The following is an 18,178-nucleotide window of genomic DNA, read 5'->3' on the forward strand; positions in this document are numbered from 1 at the left end:
GGGTAACTCTTGAAAAGGTTTGGAGGTTATTACTGGTAGTCTAGTTTTCTTTTCTTTTAAAAAAGGAGATCCAGTTTGAGCGCAACTGCTTCTGGGCATTTTGCAACCCCTCTCTTCCCCTCTCCCTGCCCAAATGCCCCAGGCATTGTATATTTGAGGGCAGAGAAGGAAATGGTATCCACCGCAGCCCACAGATCAGGGGTGGAGGACCTCAGGACGTGGGATCAAATGTGCCCCTTCCAGACTCGCTTGCACAGCCCTCAGAATTCTCCCTGGGCAACGCCCCCTCTCAACAGGCCACACCCCTCCCCACAGGCCACACCCCCTCTCCGGCCCTGTTTCACATCTTCTTTGTCAGGCTGAAAGTGTCCTTGGAACTCTGATTATGCCTCTTGTTTGCCTGCATGGAAGATAGATAGGGGTTTGTGTATGTGGAGATTAGCCTACCCCACAAAGATAGAATTCTACGTTCATTGCTCCACCATGGAATGTGGCCCTCGGAAGTTTTCCCCAGAGGCAATGTGGCCCTTGGGCTGAAAAGCATTTCCTTCCCTTGCCAGAGAGAGAGAGAGGGAGAGATGTCATCTCAATGTGGGCTAGTGGCATGCATGGGCGTAGCTAGGGGGTGGTAAGGTAGGCGCAATCTGGACGGTTCTGCCAGGGGCACAAGATCGCCTAGCTACGGTTCTAGTGGCATGACCTTAAAACAAAGCAATGCACGTTACCAAAACAGAGACACTTGCAATTCTGTCTCTGTTAATACTGTGATGTTCCAACAAATTGCTGGGAGGCAGAGCAACCTCCATTGGTTCTGCCGAGTGACAGGGCAGCCCCCGCCAGGCTTCCTCTCCCCTCCACTGTCTTCTAGGGGGAAGCCACTCCATCCAGCTGCTTCCGTGGGAGAGATAGCAAGCAGAAGGCTAGTTTCATCCGCGTTGCTGGATGCCCAGCTGCATCACGCACCTTGCCATCATTTGGTCTCTATAGGAACAACAGCTTAGAAACTGGTGTTTTGAGCTTTGGTTTTCCTCTTCCCTCCCTGTCCCTTGCCCCTCGTGTGTTGTGTTTTTTGTTGTTTTATTAATCGCAAGCTTGCGGGTGGTTTTGGTTCGATCGTAGGCAAGCTGCTCTGGGAGTGTTTTTTTGGTTGAACAGTGGGGTACAAATGCTCGGAGCAAATAAAGCGAATACCTCTTTCCCCCCTCCCCCTTTTTTCCCCTGCCCTTGTATTTTAGGGGTTGCCGAGAGTCGCATCTGCACGTCCTCCACAACCTTCCACCGCCACCTATTGCTCGTTTCACCACTTGAACCTTGGATTCAGCACAGAAAACCAAAGATTGACCCAGCATGCCACCTGTCAAGGGAGGAGCTGTCTATGTGCTTTAGGAACAAATCTTGGCCTAACTTATTCAGGAGAGAGACAAATTCCCCCCCCCCCCGTCATGCACAAATTCGCTGATGCTGTTTATCTGAAAGTGCCTCCGGATGTCTGTAATAGAGCCTACAAATCTCCTTTTAACTTGTTTTTTTATAGATATATAGATATATATATAAGCACAGTAAGTTAATGAGTGTCCTTTTTTGTGGGGGGGTGGGGAGGGGAAAGTTGTTAAAACGTCACAGAAATAGGAGGCAAAAGCACATTGTTGTGCATGAAGTGTGGTGCGGTTTTCTGAGCTGCAGAGTAAAGAATTGTAGTAGTAGTAGTAGTAGTAGTAATAATAATAATAATAATACCTTATTGATACCCCCCACCTGGCTGGGTTTCCCCAGCCACTTTGGGTGGCTCCCAACAGAATATTAAAAACACGATAAAAGATCAAAAGTTAATAACTTCCCTAAACAGGGCTGCCTTCAGATGTCTTCGCAAAGTCAGATACAGGTAGTTGTTTATTTCCTTGACATCTGATGGGAGGGCGTTCCACAGGGCAGGTGCCACTACCGAGAAGGCCCTCTGCCTGGTTCCCTGTAACTTCACTTCTTGCAGTGAGGGAACCGCCAGAAGGCCCTCGGAGCTGGACCTCGGAGCTGAATGATGGCGGTGGAGAAGCTCCTTCAGGTATACTGGGCCGAGGCCGTAGTATGTTGCAGCGATTCGTTTGTGAATTTTGCTCATTTTTCCCATGCCTCCCAATTGTGGCTCCCTAGTAGGCTATGATCTGCTAGCTAACAAAACGATCCATGTTGATCATGGCTTGCTAGGGAGCTGTGGGCATCCTTCCACGCACCTTGTTCAGAAACAGCTAGAATTTGAAGCTTCCTTGTTGTCTTATTCTGCCAGGAGAGGAGCGAAGTAGGAGTGGATCGGGCACCACACTTCAGAGAAACCACATTATGGCAGAATCAGAATTGTAAAGTTGGAAGGGACCTGTGGGTCATCTAGTCCAACCCCCTGCCATGAAGGATTCACAGCTAAAGAATCCCTGGCAGACAACCTCTGTCTAAAAACCTCCAATGAGGGAGGAGTCCATCACCTTCAGAGCAGCTCTGGCTTACTGTTATGACTGAACATGGTTGTGCTACCTTACAGTAATGCCACACCTTTAGTTGCTGCCTGGTTTACCCTTATATGGAGGGAAATGCCAAATTGGGCCACCATTTTGAAAATATTAGGGATGCTTCTCTATGTTAATGAGAGGTGTTTTTTTTTTAAAAGAACAGCCCCTTTTCGTACACACCGGGGATGGCTAACATCTGTGGCATTCCAGATTTTGCTGGACTCTTAAATCACGTCAGTCCTCTGACCACTGAACCCATCTTGGGCTGGCAGCTGCTCGGGCCCTGACCTCTTTTTTTTGCTCTTCAAGATATGGCAACCCTATCTTGGTAGAAGTTGTCTTTTTAAAAGAGTAGTCTCGAGGTGAGAAACTTCCAAATTAAACCTTGTCTGCTGGCAATAAACAAAGGGGCCATGCTGAAAGCTGTAAACAAACATTTAATGGGTGCAAATGTCATGACATTTGCAAGACACCATGTTTCCCTGCCTTCGGAAAAGGTTAGGGGGAAGTCTCTGTGAGTTGCTTCAGTGCTGCGATGTCTTGCTTTTTGTGCTTAAAGCAGAGTTGGGAAGAAAGGGTCCTGATTTGTTTGCTGATGTCTCAATACAGATTAGGCTTAAGAACCCACTGGGTGGTGATGGATTGTCTAATCAAACAGTGGGTTTTTAAAAGTTCGTTCTTCTAGAAAATCTTTACGAAAGTTAGTCACTTGCTGAGGAACCTTCTGTGTGTGGCAAAGGTTTTGCAGTATGTGTGTGTGTGTACAGTGATTCATGTTGCATTCTCCTAGGCTAGTCATACCAGTGATAAACCAGGAAGGAACCTATTTGACACCCGTCTAGTAGGATGAGCCCTGTTGGATTGGGCCAAAGCGTGGCCATCTAGTCTAGCCTCCTGTTCTCACAGCAGCCAATCATATGCCCCCAATGGGAAGACCACAAGTGCAGGTAGCCCATCGTAACCTAATCCTCTTTAAAAGCCATTCTCTGCTTGTTTTCTCTCTCTTTCAATTGCACACTGCTACCCACCCTTCCAAAAAAATAAAAAATCCTGCAAAACGCCGACACATACTTAAGTCAAATTGAAGAAACTGCCATATTTGTAGAATACCACACACCATCTATATAAAATTGAAATGTTTAATAACACATATAAAATTAAATACGTTTTCTTCCCACTCCAAGATATAATTGCACATAGGCTTCATTCAAGATGTTGGTGAAGGGAGTCAGTCTCTGGGGGAAAGTCCTTGTTTCATTGTCCTTTCACATGTAATGGGCCCAGGGGACAACACTGTGCATTTTTGAACAGTTGCCCTCTTATTCCTGCTGGTATGATAGGCGTGTGGGGAGGCATCATTCCAGGTAACTCTTTGGTGGGCATCTTTTAGAGCAGCAGGTGTCTACAGTTTCTGGTCTTGACCTTGCATTGCCTCTGCATCGCCATGGGAGTCAAAAACTGGGTTAACACAGCAGAAACCACAGGGTGTATGGAACAGCAATGTCTTAATTTAAAAGTTTCCAGAGGTTCCTAAAAAGAGCAGCATGAGCATGTCAAGAGAGCAGAAAGCACCGGTGTCCGAACTCAGAAAGCCAACTAGTCCTAGAGTTGTTGGCTGTGACAGTCTCAGGCCAAGAGGGTTTTGTTCAACTTGCAGGTACCAGTGGTTGAATCCGGGGGGCCTCCTGCGTGCAAAATATGTGCTCTGCCCACTGAAACACAGCCCCTCTCTCTCTCTCTTGGGCTCACCCTAGGAGGTCAAGAAGGTTGCTCATTGTTGGCGCTGGGGTGGTGGTCGGAGGCGGCGGCACATAGTGTGGCCTGCTCAGCGTGTAAGTCCTGGTGAAGCAGCGGAGGTTGCCCGTCTTCAGGGCGCACTGAACCGGCCACAGGATGATGCAGAAGAGAATGATGATCAAGGCCGAGAGCAGCGCGATGCGCTTCCAGTCGTCGCACATTTCACAGCGGGCGAGCCTGCTCATGAAGCTCTCAGGGGGCACCACGGGGATTTCGGGTTTGCTGGGGGCGACGTCGATGCTGATGCAGGGCTCGGCGCTCTCCGGGTCGGACGACTGCCTGCAGCAGAGCCGGGTGCCCTCCATCCAGATCATTTTCTCCTTCTGCAGCTCGGGAGGCAGGGTGGCCAAGAGCTCTTTGCTCGTCTCGAGGCCCGGAGGCCCTTCGAGAGGGATCTCGGTGATCTGGCGGCAGAAGGGGCAGGGGAGCTGGTCCTCGACTCGGTGAGGGGGGAGAGTGGCGGTCAGGCGGGCCAGGCACTCCAGGCAGAAGGTGTGTTGGCACTGGAGGACCTTGGGCGTCTTGAAGAGGTTGTCATAGGTGTTGAAGCAGATGGAGCACTCGATGGGGGAACCCGGCTGCGGCGAGGTGGGGGAGCCCAGCCGAACCTTCCCGGAGGTGGGAGAGCACACCGGCGAGCAGACGCGGGGGCGGCCTTCCGCGGCGGGAGAAGTGATCACGATGGGGCTGAGGGGGATGGGGATCTCATGCGGGGCAGCCGGGACGGGGCTTGTGGGGCTTGTGGGAGGAGAGCTGGGCACTTCTGTGTGCCACACGTGGGCGAAGCAGGACATGACGGAATCTGCAGAGAGAGAGAGAGAGAATCTGCATTAAGGGAGGCCAAGACAAGGAAGAACCAAAATGGGATGGGTTGCATACGTGGGCTTGCATTCCCTCTGGGGGGGGGAGCACATGCAAGTTTTAGCTATGTGCAGTAGGCTAGTTTCTACACAAACACACTCCTCTCTGTCCTCAGGCAAGCAAGAAGCAAGGGCACAAACCAGCCACACAAAAGCACTCAAAGCGGGTTTGAAGCAGGGTGGGGTGATGAGTAGCCTGGGGGAAAGTCGCAAGGGCTACACAGAGAGGCCTGGAGGTCCCCAGGTGGCCCCCAGGGCTGACATTCCCCACCCCTCATCTGCACACACACACACACACACACACACACACACACACACACTGTATAAATATCTGTAATGGAAATGACTTGATACTCCAATCCAGTTTTAGGAGAAGTTTTAAGGAATTCTGTTTTTTCTGAAAGTACTGTAATTAGACTAATTGGCAGAAGAGAGCATCTATCAACAGCTACAGACTGAGGGGGCTGCATCTATATACCTCTGAATACCAGTTGCTGGGGATGTGTGTTCACACACACACATACACACACTGCCTGTGGGCAGAAGCAACCAGCTGACCCCTACTGGAATCAGAATACTGGGGCAAGATGGAGCTTTTGGCTGATCCAGCAAGGCTCTTGCATTATTGTTATTGTTGTTTTACTTAGATACTTCAGACTGCTGTTAATGCCACCACCTCCCGTCACTTCCAGTTCCCTCCACCCTTAAGCAGAGGATAGACAAAGCAGGGAAGCTGGCCAAATAGGAGGGCAGTGGTACAACCAACCTCAGCCAGTCCCCCAGCTGCCTGCCTTCCTCCTTCTAGCCAGACAGGGGGCGACTCTGCCTGACCTTGGCTCTGTCTCCATCCACTGCTGGCCTCCTCACCTTCTGCCCTGCCAGTTCCACCAGCCACCAGCCACCAGAGGCAGAGCCAACGATAGAAAAGTGTAAAAACATACCCCAGCCGGTGCTTCTCCTAAGCTGAGAAGTGAGAAGTGTTGCCGTCTCCATGAAATCCGCAAGGGATCTCTCTAAGGTTGGCTATCTAGCCTGCTCGGTGGTGGAGGAGGAAGTAGCGACGGGCAGCTTGCACAAGAGCCTAAGACAGACAGCTGGAGGTAAGTACTAGCACCGGAGAACTAAACACAGGTCTTAACTATTTAGGTGGGCCAGAAGGCACACGGTGGGTCTTGAACCCATAGTTTGCAAGCCACAACAAATCCCTGTTGTGCTACAGCGCCACCAGTGGGTGGAGGCTGGTACTGCAGTGGCCAGCTCAGCAGGGATCGAGGGCTAGAAGAAGCCAATAGGGTTTGGGGGCCTGGCATTTTCTATCTTTGAAATAATAGCTGGCCCTGTACTCTGTGCTGCCTGGAACTTCTGGGAGTTGTAGTTCAAAGCCACTCACCTGGGCAGCACTTTGGGGAAGGTTGCTCTAAGTTCTCATCTCATCCTAAGGGTTAGGAAGGGTTTTGCTTGTGCTCTTAGCCCCAGTTCTGGCAAGCCCGGCCCCATCCGCTAGTTTACTGCCAAATTAAACCTTATTTAATAGGTGGGGAGTTTGCGCAGGCAAGATTATGACTGTGTTTTAACGTAACCAGCTTCTGTCACATACACACACACACTTTTCCGTTTCCAACAAAATATTAAAAGGGTGTCATAAAAGGTTCCTATAAGCCTGCTGTAATAAAGCTGTAGTGTTAGGCACTTCCAAAAAGGAAGCCAGGTGAGACAATGGTCCTTTCCTGGGGAAAGACCATGGCTGGGTGGCAGAGCATCTGCTTTGCATGCAGAAATTCAATCCCAGGTAGAGGCTGGGAATATCCCCTGCCTGAAACCCTGGAAAGCTGCTGCCAGTCAGTGTAGGCATCAATGCGCTAGATGGGCCCAAAGGTCTGGTTTGGGAGGGCTTCCTCCTAGAGTCGTTTAAATCTCACTTCCTAGAAGGCCAGAAATGAACGTGGGAATTAATGACAATCAAATTCTTGCAACAATTCGATAACTCAAACTTTGGCTGCATATGTTGCTGAACTACAACTCCCACCACCCATGCTTGCTAGGGCTGATGGGAGTTGTAGTTCAGCATCATCAGGAGGGTGTACAGACTTCCCATCCTTACTTATTCCTTTTCTTTTGCACCCAGAAGATCTACCTGGCTATGTTTTTATGCTGTCTTTCCTCCATGAAGCTGAGGCTGAGCAATATAGTTCTGTTTCCCCCTTCCCCACCTTTTTATCCCTACAGCAACCCTGCAAAACATGGAAGGCAGGGGGATTATGATTGACCAAAAGTCACCTGGCAGCTTCACTGGAACTCGGGTCTCCTCGCTTGTACCTCTTGCCTGCTACCACACTCGGCTTGCCCTGTGCAAATCCAGGAAACTTTAAACAAAGCTTGGTGCCAAGTCACAGCAACTAATCCTCTTTAGACATCTGGAAGAATTAGGCTGTGTTTTAAAAACATCCAGTGAGGTGTCTAATGGGACAGGCTCTCCACGATCAGGTGAGATGCTCAGAGCCCTGAAGCGAGGAGCATTAATTTCCATCTAATCATGGAACTAGCTCAACCTGTTTTTTGAGACTAGGATGAGCTGGGAAATAATTCAAATTCAACCAGGAGGGCTGAGTAACCCCATTCAATGGAGGCAAAATGTGCCTCTGCTGGATGCTGCAGCGCTCCAGGTTAATTAATCTGCACCCATTTGCTTCTGCCTGTTCATGTGCCTCAGTCACATGCCAATTCCTGGAAGAAGATGCCACTATAGCCCCTGGCATGGCAGGTTTTACCTTACCCAGAAGCAATAGTAAGGACTCCTATGCACTCGAGTCTAGCCCGCATTAAGTAACTTGGCAGATTTGGGCTAAAAGCTTGGTGGCAGAGTTGCTCAGATCCTGCCTGCAGGTTTCCCATTGAGGCATCTGGTTGGCCACTGTGCAAACAGGATGCTGGACTAGATGGGTCTTTGGCCTGATCCAGCTTCAAGGCAGAGTACCTCTGAATACTAAACGCTGGAGACAGAGGTAAATGAATGGGACTTGTGACCATCAAGTATTCCCATTTTATTCAATGCAACAATTATGTGAGGTAGGTTAGATCAAGAGGGAGTGAATTTTACAGCCGTGTGAGGATTTGAACCTGGATTCACCTATTCCTACCTCGACACTATATTGATTCTGTCAGGTGTCTTTAAAGGACGTGCAAAACATGAGAATTTATCCTGGAGAAGCTCATCCCTCATGCATCTGCATGAATCAATACATCAGGCTTGACTCAGCCTAATCAGTGATTCACGCCCAGTTAGGTGACTCATACAGAGATGCAGCAGGGAGCCTTCTCCGAGGGCACGCGATCAAGTTGCAACTCTGAACGCGGGATTAGTGCATGGATCTCATGCTCAATGCAGAGGCATGTGACAGAATCAGCTGTGGCCCCACATGAGCAGAATTGGAAAGAGGCAATGTCAGAGCAGTAAATCACAAAGAGAAGCAACAGGGAAACTCCCAGTATGGGTGGGTGCTCCATGTCCCAGCATGTGTTTGTTTTGCTTGTGGCAAAACAATGATTGGAACAGACTGTGGACCAGCTTTTGCAAACTCCATCCACCAGACACCCAGAAAACCAGTGTGGTGGACTGGTTAGCATGTCGGATTAGGAGTGGGATTAGGAGCAGGGCACTTGCTCAACAACAATTTACCATTTCTGCTGAGGATCTGAAATATGGAAATGGCAACAACTGCATTAAATTGGGGGGGGGGCAGAATCTGATTGCACGTCTATGAGGGCTTCACTGTGTGGGCGCAGAACAGAACCCGCTTGCAGAAACAGCGCCGAGCCCCCCGAAACCTTGCCGCCCTTGGCTCCTTTGGGTGGAAGTCAGGGATATAAATTTAATGAGTAAAATGAATAAACGCAATAAATAAAACTGCTGTGTGGAAGCAGTTGGCCCCTGCTGGCCCCACTTAAAATCCGTTTTTCAGGGATGGATTGTTTTCTCCCCCGGCAAGTGCATCCCCTCCATGGGACATTTTGACAGGTGGGCAGAACCTCCCACCAGTCCCTTCATTTTGTCCCTCTGCACCACTGTTTCCCAAACTCTGATCTCCAGCTGTTGTTGGACTACAACTCCCATCATCCCTCGCTAACAGGACCAGTGGTCAGGGATGATGGGACTTGCAGCTGGAGACCCAAGTTTGCAAAACACTGCTCTGCACTCTCAACAAAACATCTGCATTGAAAGCAATGGCTACCATCCAAGGACTGGCTTCATTTTAATGTTTTAATCCACGCCAGAAAGTTGATGGGTGGAAGACTTTCTTGGTATATAAGGCAGCCTCCTGTGTTCTTTCCCTAGCTCAGTATTGCCTGCACTGACTGGCAGTTGCTCTCCAGGGATTTAGGCAAGGAGTCTTTCCCAAACCTGCCTGGAGAATCTGAGACCACCTTTGCTTATTATTTATTAAATTTGTACACCACCCATCATCCGAAGATCACAGGACAGTTCACAACATAATTATACAAAATGAGAACACAAAATACCAGTTTGGAAGATGAGTGTGTGTGCATGCGCAAACATGCACACGCGCACACACACACACACACACACACACAAAAAAAATGTTCTGGCCTTAAGCTCTTCTGCATGCAAAGCAGATGCTCTGCCAGTTCACCACGGCCCTCCTTGAAAATCTCATTTTGCATGACAGGCCTATGAAATACGAAAGATACCCCTACTCCTTGCCCCCTATCCTGCGCCTGATGTGTCAATTTCATCCCCGATGTGTCATTTTCATTCCTACGCCAGGGCAGGCGGCTGTTGGCCTGCCTCAGTCTGGCAGGTAGGTTTGCCATCAAATGGGCCCATCTCCTCCCTGGATCAACATCCTCCTCTCTCCTTCTGATGACACTCAATTGCCACACTTGGGATGATGGCAGGATGTTTGTCTCAAAAGTGTCAGGAGGTGGAGTCACCGAGAGCACAACGCCCAGAGGTATCTTTTGGGTTGCTGCCTCCTAGGCCTTTCCAGTAATTATACTTCTTCTAAGCATCTCCCGGGAGTGGTTTTACCTTATCTGCTTTGCAAAACTACGCCGGAATTTTGCATTCCACGCCCTCACTCCCAAGAGAGGCCCGGCGTTCACCGTTAGGAAAATAAAATTTCAAAGCCCCCCACATCTCTCTTGGTTCCGTTCATTAAACTTAAGCTCAAGCCTTTTGCCCCATCCAGCGCAGAAAACATTTCCGATCCCAGGCTCTTTCTCGCACAACTTTGCATCAATTCTGTTGAGGATATTATTAAATAATGACCTTAACGCTGGGTGCAGACAGAGCTCGGATGTGATTAAGTTTTTCTTCCGGTGGATTGGGCCCCATAAATTACCAGGAGATGGGGAACCATTTTGGATTTTTTTTGGGGGGTCCCCCTCCTCTGGCCCTAAAAGTTCCCAAGGCAACCTTTATTATTATTATTATTAGTAGTAGTAGTAGTAGTAGTAGTAGTACCCTGCTCATCTGGCTGAGTCTCCCCAGCCACTCTAGGCTGCTCCCAATCAAATGTTAAAACAATACCTACAGCATTAAACCTTGAAGTTTGTTTGGTCTTTTTTGCTGACCCAGAATTTAGGAGAAAACAAAACATCAGCTTACCTGTCTGTGTGTGCAAAATCTTTGAAGTAGTTCTGTTACTCTTCAAGGCATGCTGGTATGTTTCCCTGATATAAACCTTCCCAATTCGCTGCTCTTTAACTTGTCCTGGTGCCTTCTCAGAGTACACCGTCTACACCACTGGCCACTGGGGCAATTACTCAGGTGTCTTTTATACCTTCTGGTCTAGCAGGATGACTTACCTGATCAGCATTACCTGTCTCTCCTGATTGTCAGGCAAGGCCTCTGTTGTCATTGGCCGGCTTCGCCCAGAGGGCGGGGCTTCCAGTGTTGACAAACAGGACCGGCTGAAGCAGCTTCTGAACAGAAGAATCAAAGTTCCTACAGCCCTGCCCACTTTGTGGAAGTTTGTCCTTTTGGAGATCTGACAAAGGAAATACTTTCATGTTCCGGTTTCAAGCAGCTCAGCGAAGGAAATAGGCCTCTGGCATATATATTTCTGGTGCTTTCAGGCCCAGAGTTAGATCTGTTGTGTCTTTGCCACCATTTAGATAGAAAAGAGAACTTTGCGCCCTTTCATTTAGAAAGGTTTATGTACCACTTAATCAACTAAAACCTCTTGGCAGTTTACATGAAACGTGTAAAATATTCGTTAAAATACCGATCCATACCCTCCAACCTTTCTCTGATGAAAATAGTGACATCTTATTCCACAATAATAGTAGTAGTAATAACAGCAATTTTTTTATTTATACCCCGCCCACCTGACTGGGTTGCCCCAGCTACTGTAAATCTGAGACTGTCCCTGGAAAATAGGGACACTTGGAGGATCTGTTAATCTAGAGCAGGGATGGGGAACTGTTTTCAGCTAGACGGCCACATTCCTTTCTAAGTAACCTGCTGGGGGCCACATGCCAGTGCTGAGCAGAGCCAGAGGCAAAAGGGAGTGGAACCATAAAGGTAAACTTTATTTTTATTTCGGCTAGTTTCTACACACATCCACACACTGCTTTCTGGTTTAGGGACACAACAAGCTGACTTAAGTCTGTTTGTCCACCTGTCATGAGAAAGTTTATATTTTAAAGATATCCCCTTAGCATTAAGGAGCTGGCAATATGAGGACATGATCCGTGATCACATGATCCAGGCAGTTCCAAAGTTGCTGCACAAGTTTGTCTTGGAAGCTCGGAAGAACAAAGTTGTCACAAGCCGTTCCTGCAGTTTGTCTGTGGATCCAGAATCATTAGACCACCCAGCTCAGCACTGTCTGCTCTGACTGGCAGCAGCAACCCAAGATCTCACGCAAAGAAAGTATTTTCTCTCACCTGCTTACCTGATCTATCTTAGGAGGAGATGCTCAGCATTGCCTGGGACAAAATATGTGCTATACCATAGAACTACAGTTTCAGTTTTTTTGCTTTGCCAACATATTTTTGCAGCCTTAAGTGCTAGAAACTTGCAATTAAAAAAAAGTGATTTCCTTTTTAAAAACCTTTTTACATAGTATCTTATGTTCCCTCATTCCGCAGAATCTTTTGAAGTTGTAGACGCCACCTTTTTTGTAGCGAAGTATCTTGCTTTTCTACTTTCCACCCTTCATGCACCTATATTACGTTGCACAAATTTCACAAAAGGCATCCTTTCGAGAGCTCTTCTGACATCCATTGCAAAAAAGCGCCCTGAGAGTTCTTCTATTAATTGTGGAGGAGAAGAAAGGGAAGACTCTGCTCAAGTGCTTTATGCTTACAATAGCTGTTAAAAAATCTCTCCCCTTTGTTGATGCACATAATAGGCACATGGAGCAGTGGGCTTTGCAAATGACATGGAAAAAAAACCACAAAACACAACCTCATGTATATATTTCTGCCTAATGGTGTCATCTGCATTTTGTATAAACATCTTTGCGCCTTTCAGACAAGGCTGCATCGGATGCTAAATTAGTAAGCAGCGTTTCCGCAGGTGATCCTAACTTGGCGATTCCTCTTAGCCAGGGGTCAGCAAACTTTTTCAGCAGGGGGCCGCTCCACTGTCCCTCAGACCTTGTGGGGGGCCGGACTATATTTTGGAAAAAATAATAATGAACGAATTCCTATGCCCCACAAATAACCCAGAGATGCATTTTAAATAAAAGCACACATTCTACTCATGTAAAAACACGCTGATTCCCGAACCATCTGCGGGCTGGATTTAGAAGGTGATTGGGCTGGATCCGGCCCCCGGGTCTTAGTTTGCCTACCCATGCTCTTAGCACTTGCGTCTCCCAGCTGGTCCCCGTGGCTGATGCAGACGAGCAGGGACTGTGCAGTTGGTATTACAGTGCCACTGAAAATATATGGATCAGGGATGGAGGAGAACTTCGTTCCTGATAATTGGCCTTGTTGGCTGAGGCTGATGGGAATTGTAGTCTAATAGCACCAGCAAGGCCACATGTTCCCCACCCCCTGCTCATAGCTGCCAAGTTTTCGCTTTTCTCGCGAGGAAGCCTATTCAGCATAAGGGAAAATCCCTGTAAAAAAGGGATAACTTGGCAGCTATGCCCCTGCTACAGATTACAGCTTAAGCAGCAAGCAGCCTGGAGCTTAAATCTCACCTGGCCCTTCAATTATCGTCTCTCGTTCTGCTTTCCATTGCTCTGCCTCGTATTCATTTTTTCCCAGACACAGAATGGGAAATGAAGACACAAGCATTTGAGAAAAAAAATATGGGGGGGAGCTCTCCCCTTTGCTCACACTTGCTTCTTTCCTTATCGCTCTGGACCACTTCAGGGACCATGAAGGGGAAGAGCAGGGAGAGTGGAGGGGAAGGGAGAGAACAGCCTCCCCTGCTGTTTCCCAGGGTCTCAGCAGCAAAACAACAGGGCCGCCCCACCCATGAGGCAAGGTGAGGTGACTGCCTCAGGCAGCAGATCTGGCCTGTGACAGCAACCGATGCAGCACACTGCTTGGAAGCCAGATCTGCTGCCTCTTCAGCAGCCCTAATCATCATCATCATCATCATTACAGTACAGTGGTACCTTGGTTTGCGACCACAATTGGTTCCGGGGAGGCGGTCGCCCCCCGAGTTCATCGCTCCCCGAGGCACGCTTCTGCGCATGCATGCGCTGTGCAGATTGCTTCTGCACATGCGTGCACTGCGCAGATCGCGTCTGCGCATCCAAGCACTGCGGAACCCGGATGTAAACACTTCCGGGTCCACGGTGGTCGGAAACCGAAGCGGTCACTCCCCAAGGCGGTCGCAAACCGAGGTACCACTGTAATGTATCTATATGCTGCCTCTATAGCGGTGTGAGAGCTGGACCATAAAGAAGGCTGATTGCCAAAGAATTGATGCTTTTGAATTATGGTGCTGCAGGAGACTCTTGAGAGTCCCATGGACTGCAAGAAGATCAAACCTATCCATTCTGAAGGAAATCAGCCCTGAGTGCTCACTCGAAGGACAAATCCTGAAGCTGAGGCTCCAATACTTTGGCCACCTCATGAGAAGAGAAGACTCCCCGGAAAAGACCCTGATGTTGGGAAAGATGGAGGGCACAAGGAGAAGGGGACGACAGAGGACGAGATGGTTGGACGGTGTTTTCGAAGCTACGAACATGAGTTTGACCAAACTGCGGGAGGCAGTGGAAGACAGGAGTGCCTGGCGTGCTCTGGTCCATGGGGTCACGAAGAGTCGGACACAACTAAACGACTAAACAACAACAATAGCGGTGTCTCGGCGAATATGAGGTGCTGTTGCTCTCCTCCCACCCCTAGGAAGGAAATGGCGGGGGTTGCCCTTTGGCTGTCTCCTGGGCTCTGCACCCACCTGCCATGATTCAGAGCAGGCCCCTTTCCCTCCTGCGATGGCCTTTGATTTCTACTTCAGCTACCTACCGTGTTTCTCATATTATAAGACACGTCTTATATTTATTTTTTCCTCAAAAAAACACACTATGGCTTATTTTCAAGGGATGTCTTATTTTTTTCCTCCTCCTCCTGCCTCGGCCGGCATTGCTGCTGTGCCTATCACTAGGTCTTATTTTTGGGGTATGGCTTATATTCCTTGAATGCTTAAAAATCCTGCTATGGCTTATTTTATGGGTATGTCTTAAAATATGAGAAACAGGGCAGTAAGGTCGTTTTGATTCTTCACCTTGTATATCTTCACTCCCGGCTTGTTCTCAATATCAATCTTTACTCACCTCCTTCTTCCCTGGCCGGGGTGGGGGGTGTCTGGGAATGGTCCTGCGGAACAAGTTGGGGGGGGGTGTCTTTTGGATTCCTCCATCCAAAGGGTGTTGGTGCAGAGCTTGTTCCAAACAGCATCTGTATCAGTACAGCTTTAGCACAATCAGTTGGGGACACATTTGTTTAACCCAAGGTGAAGATCTAGGCTATGTTTTCTCTCTTTCCAGAGCTTGAAAGTGTAAAATGGTTGTAAACAAACCCATTTCAGTCCCACCAGTATATGCGACTGTCTGGCCCATTTAAGATGATAAAGAACCTCTGTTTCCAGTAATGATAGAATCCACAGGTGGAAAATACTTTTGATATCTCTTTATTATTTGCAAAGGGAACCTACGTATGAGCTACTGCTTCGCTATCCCTTTGGAGTTGAGTTGCCATCTGTGTACTTTTGTCCTTCCAGGCTTTGTGGTTTAAATTTTTAATTCTTTGTCCTGGTTGCACTTTTTTATTGTTGTTAACAAATTAATAAAACATAATTTAAAAAGCAATTGAATAAAAAATAAAGCAAGCTGGCAAGTAAATAAATAAAGGAATGTTAGCTGTTTTAATGCACTAAGGGTTTTCCGCTTCCTGCGATCAGGGGCTGGAAGAACAGACATGAGTTACTCTTGTGTATGCACTTTTAAAACATGTCTGCTGTGCTCATGCTTCGGCTTTCTGCTCCTGATCCATATGCAAATGACATGTGCATTCTGGGTGTGGTCCAGGGTCTGGTTGCCTGGAGGGGAGTATTAGATCCATCTCACACACAATGGCACGTGTCTCTCCCACAGAAGCCACTCTAGGAATGCCAGGAGTGATTCATCACCAGGCAAGGCAAGGAAGTCTCCAAAGGGGACCAGGAGTTGGCTTTCATCACAGATCTCCTTCCAGTCAATTAGAAGAAATGTAGCGAAGAAACTCTGAACTGTCTGCTTAATTCAAGCTGTCCTCTGAGATTCTGTCTTTGCCAATACTGTATCCTGGTATAAGCAGAATAGAACTTTTGCATAGTATTTCAATGCCAACTTTTTTGAGTTATCCATGTCCGCTTTTAGCACTTTTCAGGGACATTAACTGTCCCGCCTCCCATGTTCCACAAAGCACTCTTTTCACAAGAAAAATTGCACAATGCAAAAATTCGGCACACACACACACACACACACAGAGAGAGAGAGAGACAAACCACAGTGAGAGGAATATAGTTGAAGAACCAATGCAGTTCTCCGTGATGCATTGGGAAAGCAATACTTAGGACAATTTTTATGGGGAGATCTGATCACAAGTCTCCAATTTATCTACCAGTCGGGCAAAATAAACACCCAGCTGTGAAGGCTATGCATTTTCTGCAGTTTAACGGATAAGAGGAGAAAGCTCTTAAAAAGAGAGTGCAGTTCTTAAAGAGAGGCTGTTGTGCCTTGCCAGGGAAATTCAAGATTTTGTTTTACGTCTTTATTCAATTAGGTTTTACATAATTTCATTTAGATTTGCATAAATTCATTTTACTCGGTCCTGTTTTATTTTATCTTCCTGCCACACGTTAATATTTGCTAAAAGTGGAATAACCTTTCCTTTTTACAAACCACTATTAGCTGATAAATATAACAACAGCAACAATAATAAATGTGATCTGAAAGGGAAATACACTACACCTTTCTTTATATTGTAGTTTACTGTATTTGGGCCTGAGTTAACGTCTTGTGTGCCTTCCAGCCAGTGGCTAGCAGCTGACTCAGAACCGGTGTGGGCCAGAGGAAACCAGCTGTTTGTCGAAAGCCATGGTGGGGGAACCTGTGGCCCCCCAGATGTTGCTGGAAAACCCCTCCAGCAGCAGCCCACATAACCAATAGTCAGCAGTGATGGGAGCTGTAATCCAGTAAAGATATAGCTGAACTGCTGGAAATACAAAACTAAAGTTCAGGGATGGGGGCGGAGGAACCAGACCACAAAAACTATCCTTCCTAATCTTTGGCCAGGCTGGCTGGAGCTGAAGGTCGTGTTTGTTTTTTAAATTATTAGAAACGGCTAATCAGTTTACACAAAACATAAAATGCACACCAGGATTTTCACTAGAAGTCAGGAGTTAAAAGCAAGTTGACCTAAAAAGGCAACTCAAGTATATATAAAATCAGCTGCTCAAAATATGCATTATTACTTTGAAAAGGGAAATTTGCCTATTAAGATGCATATCAATCTCATTTTTTAAAACCTGTTTTTAAAATCTGTATACTGCTTTATTGTCATGAAACAGGGCCCTGTGGAATGCCCTCCCATCAGGTATCAAAGAAATAAACAACTATCTGACATTTAGAAGACATCTGAAGTTTAGGGAACTTTTTAATGTCTGGTGTTTTAATGTATTTTTTATTTTTTGTTGGAAGCCGCCCAAAGTGGCTGAGGAAACCCAGCCAGATGGGTGGGGTATTAATAATAGTAATAATAATAATAATAATAATAATAATAATAATAATGGCCTGCACTCCACTGTACTAACACTCCTAGGAAGGAAATCCTAGGTGCCTAAGTACGTGAGAACATGCTGCAATGGCTCAGGCTGGGGAAAGGCACTCTGCCCATGTTCAGAGGAACTCTTATATAACACTTTGAAAGAAAAGCCAGTGTATTTGTACTTTGAAGGGCGGCTTGTTTTCCTATTATTCTTTTCCTGCTTACGTGGCTCAATGTCAAGAAGGTTGAGTCAGCGATTCTGCAAGCGGGTATCACTAAAGATCAGGGGAAATCCTACTCCAAGCCTTGGTTAATCTGAGCGCATGCCAGTTTTTGGATCCTGCTCTTCCTCCCATTACACACTCTTTGGCCAGTCTTCATTTCCTGCTGCTGGTTGGGGAGACTGCCCTAAACGATTATGTAACTATTATAATGGGCTGAAAGGTGCAAGGCAAGTGATGTCACCCTTCAGAGCCAGGTGACTCATTAGTCACGGCTCTGCTTCCCAATTACAGGAATAGCAACCATTCTCCCGGAGTTGATGTCAGGTTCTTTTCCCACGCAATTACTGGTCAGGAGGCAATGATCGAGGCATAGCTTGAGAACAAAGGAAGCAGCAGCCTTATACAGAATTTCATAGCACTGATCCATCTAACTTAGGAGTTGGGGAACTGCCGGCCCTCCAAGCAGACTCTGTGCAACCACCTCCTTTAACTTCATCGTTAAAGCTCACCCTTTCTAATGAGTCTAAATAAATTCAGATCAGATACTCATGCAGAGACACAGCAG

At 47.3% G+C, this 18,178-nt stretch overlaps 2 protein-coding genes across 3 annotated transcripts in view; one reads left to right on the forward strand and one right to left on the reverse strand.

Moving 5' to 3' along the window:
• The window catches only part of LOC118086429 (tyrosine-protein phosphatase non-receptor type 11), a 54,194-nt gene extending 52,631 nt beyond the window's left edge, over nt 1-1,563 (forward strand). Inside the window, exon 16 of the mRNA XM_035118023.3 lies at nt 1,236-1,563. The gene's annotated coding sequence lies outside the window, so the exon portion shown is untranslated. The remainder of the gene's footprint in view (nt 1-1,235) is intronic.
• A 2,060-nt stretch (nt 1,564-3,623) lies between these two features.
• On the reverse strand, nt 3,624-10,916 carry RNF223 (ring finger protein 223). Of its 2 annotated transcripts, XM_035120864.3 has the most exons (3): nt 10,782-10,916; nt 6,097-6,236; nt 3,624-5,097 (listed from the first exon to the last, which is right to left on the reverse strand). In XM_035120864.3, exons 2-3 carry the CDS (start codon nt 6,146-6,148, stop codon nt 4,244-4,246), a joined length of 906 nt encoding a protein of 301 aa, XP_034976755.3. In that variant the 5' UTR covers nt 6,149-6,236; nt 10,782-10,916; the 3' UTR covers nt 3,624-4,243. The 2 variants fall into 2 exon arrangements, with proteins under 2 accessions (XP_034976755.3, XP_034976757.3); XM_035120866.3 differs by lacking the exon at nt 6,097-6,236 and having other exon boundaries at nt 10,782-10,909.
• Nucleotides 10,917-18,178: the final 7,262 nt, after the last annotated feature.

Source organism: Zootoca vivipara, chromosome 6 (genome assembly GCF_965207765.1).
Source record: "Zootoca vivipara chromosome 6, rZooViv2.hap1.1, whole genome shotgun sequence".
NCBI lineage: Eukaryota > Metazoa > Chordata > Lepidosauria > Squamata > Lacertidae > Zootoca > Zootoca vivipara.